The sequence below is a fragment of the Sphaeramia orbicularis genome, chromosome 1 (genome assembly GCF_902148855.1).
Source record: "Sphaeramia orbicularis chromosome 1, fSphaOr1.1, whole genome shotgun sequence".
NCBI classification, from domain to species: domain Eukaryota; kingdom Metazoa; phylum Chordata; class Actinopteri; order Kurtiformes; family Apogonidae; genus Sphaeramia; species Sphaeramia orbicularis.
In genome coordinates this window covers 46,527,877-46,544,295 of record NC_043957.1, presented here as the reverse complement: position 1 = coordinate 46,544,295, position 16,419 = coordinate 46,527,877, and the positions used below count along the sequence as shown (strand labels likewise).

Here is a 16,419-nt window from a genome sequence, read left to right as displayed (position 1 = left end):
ACTTCTTATGTGTAATTTCATGGTCTGCACTGGGAAATAAGCTGTTGCATCTAAGCTTCACACTATGATGTGTTTGATGGTAACAGCATGAATCCTTCATTACTAGAGGGAAAGATGCACCACAATTTAAACATAGACTTATGTGAGAAGACCGCACATGAAAGAATTATCTGAAATTGGGGAATTAACATCATTTACCAGCATGGCTTTCCATGTTTTTGATGCTTAATTTTCTATCGTGCATTTCTTCACAGCATCAACGGAATGATTTATATTCCTTCAATAGGTTGTTTCTGACTGCTGATGAGGAGGAGTCTATCAAAGATGGGATGATGTTACAACCCCCACATCTGAAGTAAAAAATAATTACCAAAGTAAGACCATTACTCCAGGGGTTTAATGTTATACATCAGTTATGCTGTGATAAATCCTTATTATATCTCACACAACCAGTCAAGTGCACATATAAAAAATAAAATGTATTACTGATAATGCCAGATAATGGCTTTTTTGATAGCTATGAATGTGTTTTGCAGACTGTATTTGTCTTAAGCAACTACAATTAGGTGAAAAGTATTTTCCATGGGATGCTAATTAAAATGCATGACAGAATGTGCAAATGTATGCAAAGCTGACGTAAAACCATCTTCATGCTTCATTATATATCGACTCAGTAACCTTTAAACTAGAACGGGGGTATCAAACTCATTTTAGTTCAGGGGCCACATCATGCCCAATTGGATCTCAAGCAACAAAGACCAGTAAAATAATAGGATAATAGCCTATAAATAATGACAACTCCAAGTTTTTCTCTTTTTTTAGTGCAATAAAAACATTAAGTTATGAAACTATAAAACCTCAAACCTCCACCAAGACAGATCAGCCCCCCCACCCCCATCACCACCAAAATTGAATCATTTTCATTTGTTCCTTGTGCCAGTATCAACATTTCCTGAAAATTTCATCACCCCCCCCCCCCCCCCCCCCCCCCGCCGAAAAAAAATCGTCCACAACTATTTAAGTTATCTTGCTAAGACACAAACAAACCCTGATGAAAACATAACCTCCTTGGTGGAGGTAAATATTTACATTTGTAAAAATGATGTGAATAACCTAAAAAAAACAGGAATTTCATAACAAAAATAAGTGCCATTTTAACAATATTATGCCTCAACTAATTATTTATACATTTACATTACACACAGTGTTACACAAACATTTGATAAAAAGCACAATATTGTAAAAAAATTTGGAGTTTGGAACTAAAATGAGAACAATTTCTACAATATTACATCTCAGCTTATTATTAAGACAACTTAGAGATCACAGTGGATTTAAAAATGCACAAAACATTTAGTAACAGACAGAATATTGGTAAAATTGCACTTTATTTTCAGGTTGTTCATATTTGTTCAGGTTATTCAGATTTGTTGTTAAAATATAGTTTGTAGATGTAAATATTTTTTATGGTATAATGTTATGTAGATGAAAATTTGTATTATTTATAGGTTATTATGCTATTATTTTTTTTATTTGATGTCATATTGACCTGTATGTGCCTCTTGAATTAAAAAAAGTTTGACACCCTTGACTGTTGTTCAGTGTAATATTTTTCACTTCGCAAATTCATCCCGTGGGCCGGATTGGAACCTTTGGAAGGTTGGGTTTGGCCCGCAGGCCACGTATTTGACACCCATTGACTAGAAGCACTGCAACATGTCTATATTAAATATATTAAAAAAAAGATGATATTTTTTTGTCTCTGTAATTAAATTAGCTCAAATGTTTCCAACAATGCTCACTCAAGTGTTTCATTTGCCTTTTGTGGCCATTTAATTAGAATGACAAAACATGAATATACTGAATGTCATTAAATACAATGTGAACAAAACTAACATATTAACTTGTCTAATCGCTGCCTAATGATTCTGGAAAAAAAAAACAAACACCCATGATCACACGCAACATCCTCCACTACAACATCTTTTATTATAGTTTTAATTTAATAGAGAACCCTCTCTGCAAAAATTACTTTTTATGTTTAATATGTTACAATAAATGACCAAAATCCATTTACATAACAGATGTCTTTATTACTCTGCCACCTGAAGAGTGGAAGAGCTGTTTCTATCTGTATCTGTTTCTCCATAATCACATCACACAAATAATGAGGCTTCAGTATGCACTCTCATTCAAGTAATTACATCTCTCTCCTGTGCTATCTGGGCCCGGCACTGATCAACTTCTTATAGCACTGACTACAAATACTCAGTACAACCTGACTCTGTGGTTTGTGCAGCTTTGTTGCTAGTTTCGCTACCCATGTGCCAATATGTTTCTGTACATATGGGTGTTTCCGTCAAGAATAAATGAAAACATTGAATTAAGGCTGTTCTTTCCTCACAGAACATACAAACAGATTTAATCTAAGAATTCTTATAGCACAAGGCAAGAAACAAAACGGCACCGGCACCTGAATTACACTTGGTACACTTATTGGAACTGATCGATATGTATTTTGCATTATACTAAAAGCAATACGAGTCGCTGCATTTTTTTTGTTCCACAGACATAAAGAAGTTAACTGAAAGAATCAATTGCAAAACAATCAGAGCCTTGGAGAGAACCAATAATGAACCTGGATCCAATAAAATCCAAATCAACTTCAAGCTTCACAACTTTCCCTGCCTCCAAGGTCTGTTGACTCAATGTTATCTGACTGGGGAGAAGATAAAAATTTAATACGCCGTGTGTAGAGGCTAGTTCCGATCCCACTCTAACACCTGAGCCATGCGACTGTGACTGAAGGACCAGACACCGACTAAGAATAGTCGACTTAATTAGGCTGATTAAATTAACGTGACTAAAAATGGGACCATGTATAATACATTACACGATTAAAGTCAGCCTGATGGGTCACTCCTTCAGGATGAAGTATCTGTCATGCAGAAAGAAGCTTTGCCAAAGGAGCAGCTGAGGTAGCATAAATGTTAAGGTGGAATACTAAGACGAAAAGGACAAATCTAAGCACCTGTTTCATAAATAAATTCTATGTGTGCAAACACTTCCTGCCTGGGTTACAAAACACACCCACGTACTGTGGAGAAGAATAATCTGTGCTGTTTGTTTCTTGCCAAGTGGAACGGGTCTCAGTGGAGTGACGAGGCTGGAATAATAGCAAGTTCTAATTACAGCAGGTACATATATATTCCTATTTGTCCCAGAGAGAGTTAAGGGAAGGCTAGTAGAACAGCTGATTTTTTTCACCCAGAAACTGGGCTGTGACAGACAATAAAAGATGCGGAGGAATACAATGATCTAAGAGATGCATAAATAATGACTGTAGTCTCTTTTCCATTGACCCTCAAATTGCACAAATATAACTTACGCATAAAAATTTACCTAATGGGAAAACAACAATTTCGCCAAAAGTCTTATTTTTCAATTAAAAGTTTTTGCGCTGGCAAGAAGAGGTGGTTTTTCGGGCGTAGCGCAAATAGTATATCACACAAAACTGCAATGGAAAGACCTTTTTTCACAACTAGAGTCAAGTGAATTAAAAAAAACGGATGTTGACGGACGATACAACAAGCAAAAATAGAAGAAGAAACATGTATGTTTGGAAACACCAGGAAACCCAATCATTCCGGAGAGTTGAGACCTCTGTAGATGTGGGAGTTTTTCAAATTACCTAGTGCGGATCTGGACTTGCAGCTGTAAAGTGGTACTAAATGTTGAATTTTGGTTTGTTTCAGCCCCATTGAATGCAGACTGAGAAAGCTAGTAAAATATTTATTTTGCTGTAGCAGGAAGCTGTGCAGGATTAAACACATTTATTAAGCCGGATCTTTAAGCTTGACAAACATAAACAGGCAGAACTGCGGACTTGGCAGAGATGTCAGCATGGAAAAAATGCGTGATGAATTGAGAAGTAGAAGAGTGGCGTGGCCAAGTTGGCTTATGAAACTTCAAATGGGTGGTAGTTTTATTTAAATTAAAAATCCTAAAAAAAAATGACATTTTCCCCTCCGAAGATTACTCATAAGTCTTTTTAGAGCACACTTTGGCAGGATGTTTCCGAGAGCCAATAGCAGCATTATAGAAAACAACAAAGAGACAAAAACAAGCAAAGCCACGACACTACCATTGTCCTTCATTTTTTCACTCAAACTCTATCTGTTGACTTTCCAATAATCACAAAGAGGACTGTGACATATTCTTCTCACCAGAAGTACAGAACACCAAAAGGGTTCTGATTAAAAGCTCTCCTTCAAGAAACGACAAGTCTTCTGTTCTGCTTTGACTATTATAATTGCATGTTGGCATTTTGTAAAATAAATTAAAGGAAGGAGGTGTCTCTTTATGTGATGTGAAGCAGTTATAGTCTGAACTATAACAACAATATTTTAAGACCGAAAAGACCATTTTCAGGCTCTGTGCGCTAAGATTTGCGAAAAGGCTATAAAAAGAGATGGGAGTCATATATTGCTTTTGTAATGTTAATGTGTCATCACAAAAGAGAAGCAGCGGATTATTGGCTTAATTATAAACACTGGCATTATTACCTCCAAAAATCCTGTTTGTCCTCAATATAAATGTATGTAAGAGTAAACAAAAGCACAAAGGACTGTTGGTTCCAAACCTCAAACTACCTCATTATATCAATTAGTAGATCAGTAACACAGTATTACAGCAGCTAATTATTGTGTTGTCTGAAGTGAACTGAACTACAAATATTCTACAATAATAAAGTCAGAATACCTTGCATTTTCATTGACCAAAGAGATAATAATAGACAAGGTTCTGAATTTACTCAATAAATGTGGCTTCTAATTAGGTTTTCAGTGTTTTTGTGTTCAAGTCTAAGAGACCTCGGCTATATATTGTTGTCATCACTCCTGCAACATTATCAGTCTTCAAAAATAGGTTTTAATAAAAGGCTGTGTGTGTTGTTCATCTTTGTGTCCGTTTCTTTATAGATCGTGTGGTCTCTTTAGGACTGGCCACATATTGTTCCTGTTCAAGTTCATCTGCAGGCATAACTGATTCCTTTCATATGAATAAAAATGTGATAAGGATTTAAAGAAAAGGCAGTTAGAACATAATAGCTAACTAAATTCCGCTTATAACAATTCATACATACATAGCACAATTAATACAGAAATTTAGACATTTATATTACATTTATATCATCTTTTGTTATTCACAAATAAAATCTATCTATCTATATAGACCTGACATACTGTTTACGGGTAAAAATATGGTATTCGAAATCTCTCTGATGGGACATTTTAAAGACAATTTGACAGATTAGTGTTGCTAAATGACCCACATTTTTACTTTTACATTAATTTTTGCCTAAGTTATACCATAAGGGATTATCCAAAACATGGAGCTACTTTATATTGAAATAAATGATGGAATGGCAATCAATTAAAGTTGGCTCTCTGACAGGACATTACTGTGTTTTGACCCTTACACAATCTGTGATAATTAAACTTTATTTCGATATATACGCATTAGTGTTAGTTGCTCACCCCAATGTGAAACTGTCCAGTGAAGTAGTCCAGATTGGCTTGAATAAATCCGATGTTCTCCAGACCGAGTTCAGCACTGCGACCCTGGGCCCTGACCAAGGACTCCTCTTTGTTTTCTATGAGGATGACCTGGAATATAGAGGAGGAAAAAGCCCACATTGATGAACTGGAACAGGAACAGTATGTGAACAGTAGTAAACAGTCCACCGGATCTACAAAGAAAAGAATACATTCAAGACGAACACACAAAAGCTTTTCTGAAAACCTATTTTGAAGACTGATAACCTTGCAGGAGCAATGACAACAAAATATGGCTGAAGTTTCAAGGGCTTGAAAACACATTTCTGTGCTGCATTTGACAGTTTAGTTAGTTTAGTTTATTTAGTAATATACCATCAAGTGTTGATCTATTTAAAGCTATACCGTATGATGTGGCATTTTTACACTTTTCTTTTGTCATCTTAAAATGCTCCTAATAAGGATGTGTCAAACTAAAATGTAAAAGAAATCTACCAGGTATTGAAACTCAAAAATGTTTAATTCTCATATATTTCTGATAAAAGTCTGACCAATCATTTTAGTCAGTCTGAATGAAATAATTGGCCGAACCTGGCTGAGCCTCCTGTCAATCATCCATTACGGCCGTCCAGCATCCAATCCATTATCGCCGTCTCACATCCGATATGTGTACCTCTGAATCTGACGCTTCACTGGCACTGCTTCTCCTGTCACTGACCACAGTCTACTGTCTAGGATGTGTTTGGATAGAACTGACATGCACATGTGGAAAGGAAAAAACGGATTTATGAACAGAAACGACAACTGAGGGGCACAAACGGGAGTCTGATGAATGAAAGATGGAGATAAAAGTCCTGAAGTCAGCTGTACTGGACTAAACAGGTCTGCATAAAGCTCAGCTTTTATGACGGTGGGACTCATACAGGTACATGTACATGGTGTCACACATGTAAGATGATGTAGGATGATAATTGTATGGACTATGAAACTTAAAATGTCCACGGAAAATTCGCGGAGGCCACGCGTTCACAGTGTGCGCACCCATCCCCTGGGCACTGCAGTGAAGACACTGACCCAGTACTGCACAGACCAGGTCTACTGATGGAACAGGAGCCGCGGGCCCGCAGCAGGTGGATGATGCATCTGATTACTGAGGGAGGGGTCCGCGGACACGCCAAAACGGACTGGACCACCTCCGCTTCCTCCTCCGTTTCCATCGCGCATCAGGTGAGAGGAGGAGGACCCTCAGAGCTCAGGCAGAGGGAAGGGGGCGGGGCTTTGGAAGGAGGCGGGTTGTTCATGTTCAAACTTTTACTAAGTGCTGTGAGAAATGCCACATCGGTAGGTATAGCTTTAAGTGTGCTCCCACAAGTTAGCAAATCCTAAAACTAAATAAAGGCCCATGCAGTCATGAGGAAAAGAAATCACACCCTCCTTTAAAATTACCATTGTACATATCAGGACATAATAAAAAAAATCATCAAGTCCTCACCAGGTCCTAAAATGATTTCAATTTAATCTCAAGTGTTAAATAAATGGAATCTGTTGTGTGTTGTTTAAAAAGAGAAGCTTAAATGGAGAAGCAGTGTGTGAAAGTAGTCACACGCATCATGGTTCCGTAGCAAGCACTTCAACCAACCCTGTTCTGTGTAACTTTATCAGTGTCTCACATTGTTATGGAGTAATTTGGCCCAGCTCTCTTAAGGTCCTGCCAAAGCAGACTGGGGTCTGAACTTTGTGCAAAACCTTGATTCTTTCCATTCTCAGCCATTCTGTTGTAGATTTGCTGGTGTGCCTGGAATCCTTGTTTTGTTGCATGACCTCATTTCAGCCAAGCTTTAGCTGTTGGATGGATGGTTTCGCACACTCTTGTAGACAGAGGAGTTCATGGTCGACTCAATGACTGCGAGGTGCTCAGGCGCTGTGGCTGCAAAATGAGCCCAAATCCTCACACCTCCACTACAGTGTTTGACAGTTAGTGTGAGGCGTTCCTGCTAAAATATTGTGTTGAATTTTCACAAAACATGGCACTGCATTGTGGCCACACATCGTCACCTCGGTCTTGTCGAAACTGTTCCAAGTTTTTTCGGATGCAACTCTGCAAACCTAAGACACTCTATCGTGTCCTTTTTAGACAGAAGAGGCTTTCTCCTGGGAACCTTTCCAAAGAAAACTGGACATCCCATACTTGTTCAGTCTTCCTCTAATTGCAATGTCTTCATCATTCATGTTTAACATGCTTGAGGCTTGTAGATTTTGAGATGTAGCACTTGGGTTTTTCACAATTTCTTTGATGCATTGCAAAGTCTGACCTTGGGGTGAATTTATGGGATGTCCATTCCTGGGAAGATTGGCATCCGTCTTCAATATTATCTAGTTATGAATGATCTTTCTCAGAGTAGAAGGATGGATTACAACTTGTTTGGAAATGGCCTTACAAAATATACCAGTTTGATTGGCTCCAAGAATTTCTTCTCTAAGCTCATTGCTGAAGTATTTCTTTCTTGGTACTGTGCTAACAACCACCTGAACACCCCACACCAGCAGACTGCAAAAACATCTGCTTTTATGGAGGTGGTCATGCTTGGTGATGATTGATAAAACATGAGTGTTTGTCTAACAGCTCCTTGTTGCTACTTAAACTCTTAATTCCTATGGAAGCAGTAAGGGTGTACTTTGTATTTCATAAGCTGTTTCTGCATTTTGGCTTCACTTTTGTTGAACAAATAATGACACAGTGGAATTTGGGGTGTGCTGTCTTACAGTTGATGTTAAGACTTCCAGGTAATATGGTAAAACTGTTAAGACTAAGTAAATGGGTCCAAATAACTTCACTGCTGGAAATAGTCACTGTTTGGTTTCTTTAAGTTCTTTAAATGTTTACATATCTCTTGTCTAATTTATTGATAACACTAATGTTTATATTATGGTTAAATAAGTCTGACAAATTATATTTATGAGCAGGCGGGGATGCCTAAGGTTATATATGGCGGCCGCGACCTATTCTAGTCAATCTGTTCATTGATCTGTTCACCATCGACAGGAGCACACAGTCCATTGGTGTGTAACAACTGCTATCAGCTAATGTCGACTGCTAATGGTATTTAATCATTAATAGATGCTTGTGTGTGTATCATTTGTCACGCTAAGTCAGTGTTAGTTTACAGTGGAGGGCTGTTTATGTTGGTTAAGTTGTGGGTTGCAGTTTGCGGAAGTTTGGCTGTGGTGTGCATACTGTGTAGCGTTAGTACTTAACCCTTTCATGCATACTGGTCACTACAGTGGACAGCTATTCTACAGCTGTTCTCTTGTATATTCATGGGTTTTGTTCTTTTTGTTGTTTTTTTTCTTTTTTGCACACATCTTTATTAAAGTTTTAAGACACTACATATCTTTTCTGACATGAATTGGTAACATTATGTAGATCTCTCCTGAGCATAAACCCCCAGAATCACAAGCCCTCCCCATAGTTTTCACACAATTTATCAGTAAATACATGTTTCTGTGCGTCAAAAATTAAACATGTGGTGTCCAGCTGAGTGCACATTTTTGCAACTTCAAGAAAAATAGGTTCATAAGATTTTTTTTTTTTTCATTATTTTTTTATGTATTTTTTAACATTTTTTAGATTATTTTTATTTTATTTACTTATTTTGTTTTATTTTTCAGAAGAAAATTTTCAATCGCATTGTTTTTTTCATGCCTAAAGAGGAATAAAAACACTCAGGAAAAATTTTCGATTAAGGTTCTCATAATTCGTACATGAAAGGGTTAATTATCAGTGCTAGCCGTAGCTTACGTTACCTTATATATTCTTCAAAACAACGTTGCAGGTGACTTTTACTTGTTACATTTAAATAATTTTATAACCTTGTATGGACCAGATGCTTTTAATTATGTCCTGATACGTTAAACCACTGAATTCAAATAAAGTGTGCTTTCTTTTTCAAGGTTATGTATATGTAGACAAACATGTACTCAAATAAACATGCATTACCTGGCAATCTGGAAGAGCGTGAGCCAGAACAATTCCTACATGCCCCTAAGAAACAAAATGAAAAAGAGAAACAAAACAAAATAAAAATGCACAACAGGAATGTATGACACGTACAGAGGGCATGAATATGAGGTATGATTAGAGCTGCCCTTTTGTGCCATTTATTGACCCTTTAGTTATGCAGCTCCTACCCTGAGTATAAATTTTCATGAGTGTACTCGAACAGTCTATCTGTGCATGTGGTCGATAATAAAAGGCCTTCAAAGATGGAAAAGAGGGAGAATATGTGAAATAGCTGCTTGGAGGTTGAGTGTAAAATACAGATGCATATTTGGACTGACAGAAGAATACACGTACCGTTCCACTGCAGAAATCCACAACGGTGTTTCCTGGCCTGGCTAGCTCCGTTACCATGGCAACCAAGTTATTCAGCTGTTGCCTCTTCCTCACTGCACGGATATTTGACATTTTCCCTGGTAAAGAGTACAAATTCTCATTGAATCTTAAGTGAGAGGCAACAGGTTCTCCAGGCAAATAATCCAAAAGCTCAGTGAAAATAAAAACAAAATTCAAGCACTAAGTATAAATTTGTGCAAAGGGGAAGGTTTGGTGGGCTATTTACTTTGTTTGCGGCAAGTTTCAGTCGCTATTGCAATAAACGCTTCAACAACAAAACCATGTTAGAATATCTGTCAAAGCTCATGCTGTACATTCATCATTACTGTAATGTCCTGTTTTCCTTTGCTGTCAGAGTGCAAACTACCTTCCCCGAACAGCCTAAATTTTGATTTATAACTAGCCATTTCAGGTAATGGTTATAGCACACAGATCAAACAGCCTACACTCTCTCATCAGCATGTTTCCACCCAATTGCCAACTAGGGAGCCCAAACAATCTTTCAACATCATCAAAAGCCAGCCTTCGAGCCAAAATAGTGTGTCCTTCTTGTTTGCTGCAGAACTTTCTGCTGCTGTGTGAGCAGTATGTACCCCATTAACTCAAAGCACATTTCAGTCCCCTGCATTTTCCCCTCCTGTCTTCTCACACGCCACATCCGCAGTGAGCCGTTGACGCGCTGTGCCGGTGCCATCTCTGGTCCATAAATCTAGAGTGATGAGTGTTTCATTTACCCCTGAGCCATACGCTCATATCCACACAACTGGAGTATCAGAAAAAACATTTTTCCTGCTCACACTGTTTTGTACATGACAACAAGGGAGGAGAGGAGGCACAAAGAAAGAGTTTTCATTTTGGTGACACAAACAGGAAATTTCATAGCAGCATCAGCGTTTCATACTGGTTGTTATTAAGTGGATCCTAGTTGCAGTGAAAGAAAAATAAAGAAATGAGAGACAAATTTAAATCTAGCAGAAAGCATTATCAAGATTCTGCTCTTCAACTGGATGAGTGATTTACATGGGCCTGGGCACTTTTTCTTTGAATCGACTACTCAGAGAGACTTCAGTACAGAGGCTTTTTGATGCATCTAAGCATTTAGATATTAACTACAAATTGCAGAGAATGTTATCAGAGTATATGAAACGTTTGATCTAAATTGTGGCTTAGTATGGAAGAATGGTTTGGACAAACTGCATAAAAAAAATGACTTAAAAGTAAGATCAACCTTTTGATGTGCAGGATGGATATTCTGTAAACTTGGAAATTTTACCTAACAATCTTAAAATTCAGCTGTTAAGTGTGATTAGCACATGATTGTGTAGTTGTGGATTTACTGAATCACCTCAAAGTCGCATTAATTAGGTATCTGTAAGAGTATGTGGTTGTTAATAGTTCTGGAAACAAACTGAATTAATTACATTAAGTCACGACAAAACAAAGTGTTCCGTAGATGACAAAGTGCAAGAACAGATTTTCAGTCTTTGTGGGTGTGTATGATTTATAATCAACATTTCTACTGAAGGAAGAATGTGTTTGACAAAAGGTCAGTGTGCAGCTTATGCTCAAACCTATAAGCTACATATAGTAAGACTGAGTGGGAGGCAGTTAACGAGCCAGTCGGCATTCCTTTGTTTTCACTCATGTTTTCATGTGGTTTCAGGGAAAAGAGAAAGAATGAGAGCGGTCTTTAAAGGTCACATCATAGGTCATCGTAATTTCAACAAATTCACTTAATTTCAGATGAGCATCTTCTAATATTTATCAAGCAGACAAGAGGTCAAAATATGACAATACGAAAAAGAAAACCTTGAGTGGGAACACACTGGAAAAGACTGAATGTTTTTCATAGTGAATTCATGGTACTTAAAGTATTAATATAAAGATGTTCACCCTATAAAGGAGTGTTTTATCATTCTCCTCCATCTGACCTTGTTTCATATCTCTTCCTTACTTTCAGCTGTCAAATAAAAACAACCCCTGATAAAGAACACGAAAAACAAAAACCATTTGTTTAAAATTTTATTACTGCGATGTCTAACAACATCAACCCCCAAAGAGACACTCACTGTCAACCTACAACCTCATTTTGGGTTTTATCTAGTGTTTTGATGGATTGACTGAGTAGCAGCTAAATATTTAACAGTTTAGAAACAAAGCAAAAGGTTCTGGGACACCCCCCCCCCCCCCCCCCCCCAAAACAAAAAACAAAACAAAACAAAAAAACTTGTAGCAGACTGGAATAAATTGTTAAAACCGTGAAATGACATTAATGATTGAGTGCGAACAAAGCATTTCTTTACTCCCTTAGTAGTGCATGAGGGTTAGAGCTCATCACCTACGGTCATGAGCTCTAGGTACTGACTGAAAGAACGAGGTCGCAAGAACAAGCGGCCAAAATGAGTTTCCTCCACAGGGTGGCCGGGCTCAGCCTTAGAGATAGGGTGAGGAGCTCAGACATCTGGGAGGGACTCAGAATAGAGCCACTGCTCCTCCATGTCGAGAGGAGCCAGTGAAGGTGGTTTAGGCATCTAATGAGGATGCCTCCTTGACGCCTCCCTAGGGAGCTGTTTCGGGCATCTCCGTCTGGGAGGAGACCTCAGAGCCAACCAAGGACACGCTGGAGGGATTATATCTCTCAGCTGGCCTGGGTACGCCTCAAGATTCCCCTGGAAGAGCTGGTGGAAGTGGATGGGGAGAGGGCTGTCTGGGCTTCTCTGCTGAGGTAGCTGCCCCCATGACCCAGACCCAGATAAGCAGAAGATGACGAGTACAAGAACTGGTAGCTGTTAAGGAACGCTTGCAAACGTGTTATGTATTTTTCTAGCTTTAATGAAACTGTTCTACAGGGTGTATCAAAAAGATATATACATTTTGAAAAATTACCCCCAGTTCCGCATTTGATAATTTTTGGAATTTTCTTTTATGGACTTCGGTAGGTAGGGGATTGGTGGATATTTGTCTAAATTTACAGACCCAGGTTTTCATGCATGAGTGAGCAGGGGCAAATTGTGCAATCCAAGTTAAAACTAGTTTGCGTGAAGTAGCAGTTAGGGTTAGGGTTAAGGATATGGTTAGGGTTAGGGTTAACCCTACTCTAACTTGGCCTGTCCTCAGTGACATTTTCAGGCCTAAACAAGTTGAATTAACTTTGAAAGGCAGGAACAGCTGCCATGGGTAAAGAAATGAAATTGACATGGTGGCCAAAGTGTTAATGCTGTAACCTGGTAATTTTGGGGAAAACAAGATGGATGCCCATTGTCCCTCCCATGACCTTTGTCTGTAAATTTGGACAAATATCCACTAATCTCCTACCTACCAATGACCATAACAGAAAATTCCAAAAACTATCTAATGAGGAACTGGGGGTAATTTTTCAAAATGTATAGTTTTTTTTTTTGATACACCCTTTAGAAGACAGGTGCTACTGGAGTTCTTTCCTGTTACAAATATTTAACAATGGCCATGCTTCATTACCCATCATTTGGCCAACCTAAATGAGAATGACCAAATTTCATATTTTAGTGTGAGTTATATTACCACTTGAACCTATGAAATGTGTTTCTTTTCCCTCATTAGTTTGATCTATTGTATGAGGTGTAAATAATAATAATGGTTTAGATTTATACAGCATTTTTCTATTAACATATACTCAAAGTGCGTATAATGGATCCATTATTTATTCACTCATACATTCACACTCACACTCTGGTGGTGGTAAACTACTTTTTTAGCCACAGCTGCCCTGGGGCAGGCTGACAGAAGCATGGCTGCCAAACTGCACCAACGGCCCCTCCAACCACTCCTGAATATTCACACACATTCATACACCAGTGTGAATGACACTGGAGACAAGGTGGGTGAATTGTCTAGCCCAAGGTCGCCCCGCATATACAGCTAAAAAAGGCTTAAAGGGGTTATGTGACCTGAAAGTATAATTCCTCTGTTTACAATGAAGAGTTGATGTTGTACCACAGATTGTTTAGATCTATACACCTTAAATATTGACATGACAGCGTACTCTGTGTTTTCACTGGCTTACTTCCATGACCCACACTGTAGCAACGATGAAATCTTCAAGTGTTCAAAACATTTTATCAATATCTATGTGATCGTATGAGCTGATTTTCTTGACAGAGAATAATAAAAAAGTGGCAACGGTTGAATGTTGTTCAGGTAAAAGCACACACACTAAGTACTTGTTGTGAAAATTTAATGTATCTGCAAAACACTTGAATGGCACATTAGATAGAATATGACAGCTCAGTAGTCAGTCCTTCAACACGTCCTTGGATGCTACTACAGAATGGGTACAGATCTTACAATGTAGCTGTCCACCTATGACTGGATTGGTTGGATCGATGTTAATGCAAAGCCTGAGCAGAGCCTTTGTGTAGAGGCTAGAGGTTGAACAACACTTGGTCTTTCATCTGGTTCTCTGCACTGAGACTCTGGGGTTTAACCCAGCAGCTTGGACAAAATGTGGAAACTGAGATATTATAAAACCTGAACTACTATTTATTGATGCTATTTTCAAAGGTTTTGACGGCTTTAGCTGACCCTGCTAAATGTACATTCTATAGACCAGTGGTTCTCAAATGGAGGTATGCGTACCCCTGGGGGTACGTGAAGGCACTCCAAGGGGTACGTGAGATTTTAAAATATATTTAAAAAGTAGCATCCATGCAAAAATCCTTTAAAAATAATTATTAAATTAATTAAATATTTCAGGAAAATATATAAGTTAATAAAATGAATTTTATATTCAATATGCTATTCACTTTCATCATCCTAAAAACCCAGAGTCTCCCCCATACCAGGATGGTTCGACCCAACCTGTCATATACCACCTAGCATCGCCTGTTGATCACTTGAAAACTCAAACAATGGAGTCGTGGTTGAAGCGTAATTCTTTTGAAAACATGGAGGGACAAGTGGCAAAGAAGGCCAAAGCAGAGCCGGCAAAATTCCACCTGTATCTTGAAGATTATTATGTTATGTTTTTGAGAACAGATCTTTACTATGATCCCAAAGGAGGACACTTCATGTTGAGAATTATTTTTATGTGCACGTATCTTTATTTATAATTAAGCTAATTCTTTTTTTCTTTTTTTAGTTATATGTTTTTATTTCCAAATAGTTCAAGAGAGACCACAACAAATGGAGTTCCAAAGTTTAATAAATCAGACACTGATGGCACAGCACTCTGTTTTAAGTAATTTTTTTCAACCAAAAATGCTTTGCGCTGGTTGGGGGGTACTTGGCTGAAAAAAAAATTTCACAGGGGGTACATCACTGAAAAAAGGTTGAGAACCACTGCTATAGACCACTGTACTATTTAGGTATGGTTAAGTTCAGAGTGATAGATATACTGTAATGAAGGTGTGATGAAAGTCGCAAGTGAAACATTGTTTTTTTTTTTTCTTTACACATCTATTCCATGGCTTGCAGACCTTCTTCGTGCCCTCACAGCATTCCCATTACCTTATGTCAACTACTATATATTAGCCATTTATCCTCGTTCAAATGGCACTTCCATCATCGCCCAATACTCCAAAAATACAATATTCTAAGTTTTGAAAATTTTAAGAAATTGTGGTTTGCTTGCTCTGTCTATAAAATCTTGCATGGACTTGCTCCACCGCCTCCGGGGGCGTTCATTATGTTCAAATCCAGCACCAGTGGGAGAATAACCAGAGCCTCCACCAGAAGTGACTGTGCAGTACCACTTAGATACACAGTCTTCAGTAAACAGGTGTTATCAGTCAGAGGTAATGAGGTTTGGAAAGAGATTCCAGCTCCAATAAGAGACTGTACTACATGTAACCATTTTAAAGACAATCCAAAAAGCGGCTGAAAAGAAACAAGATCTGTTGGCACTAATTTTACGCTTCTCTGTGTCTTCTCAGTGTTGTTTGTTAAGCCTCAGTCACAAAGCTTCTTACAAACGGTGGTTTCGTACGAATCCCCCGGTTTGAGTCCTGGAGTTCGTAGATACTCGTAGACATCCGTGGAGGGAGCAGTAGTTTCTTACGGCAGTCTTATGAAGTCAGTACAACTGACATTCAAAATGCAAGCACGTGAGAAAATGACGTGATTTTGTGTCGTACGAACACCATACAGTTGTCACGACCTTCTTAAGGGTGCCTTAGGACCTTCCTCCTTTGGACTTGCGGCCACTTCATGAATTATTTTGTCGTAAGGTGAATGTACGTCAGCCCTACGTGAAACTCACGGTGCTCTCAAGTCGATGGTAGGAAGATCTTAACGCTGTTTCAGAATATTTAGGTCGGTATATAAACAGTGGCCGTGTACTAAAAGTCCCATGTCGTGATCATCGCATTTAAGATGGTAATCATGTCCACAAGACTGAAACTTCTACAGCTACAAGATGAAGAAAAGGAAGATCCAGCAGTTGTGGTTGCTGTTTTGGTCCGACAGCAGCAGAAGAAGAGGGACATTCTAAAGTGC

At 38.3% G+C, this 16,419-nt stretch overlaps 1 protein-coding gene across 2 annotated transcripts in view; it reads right to left on the bottom strand.

The window, feature by feature from the left end:
* gstcd (glutathione S-transferase, C-terminal domain containing) overlaps window positions 1-16,419 on the bottom strand; it is a 92,772-nt gene that overhangs the window by 26,717 nt on the left and 49,636 nt on the right. For both annotated transcript variants that reach the window (XR_003936539.1, XM_030146414.1), the window contains exons 6-8: window positions 9,910-10,025; window positions 9,553-9,597; window positions 5,538-5,666 (exon numbers count right to left, since the gene is read on the bottom strand). Coding sequence is in view for 1 of the 2 variants with exons in the window: in XM_030146414.1 (XP_030002274.1) it covers window positions 5,538-5,666; window positions 9,553-9,597; window positions 9,910-10,025 (290 nt within the window). In the remaining variant the exon portion in view is untranslated. The remainder of the gene's footprint in view (window positions 1-5,537; window positions 5,667-9,552; window positions 9,598-9,909; window positions 10,026-16,419) is intronic.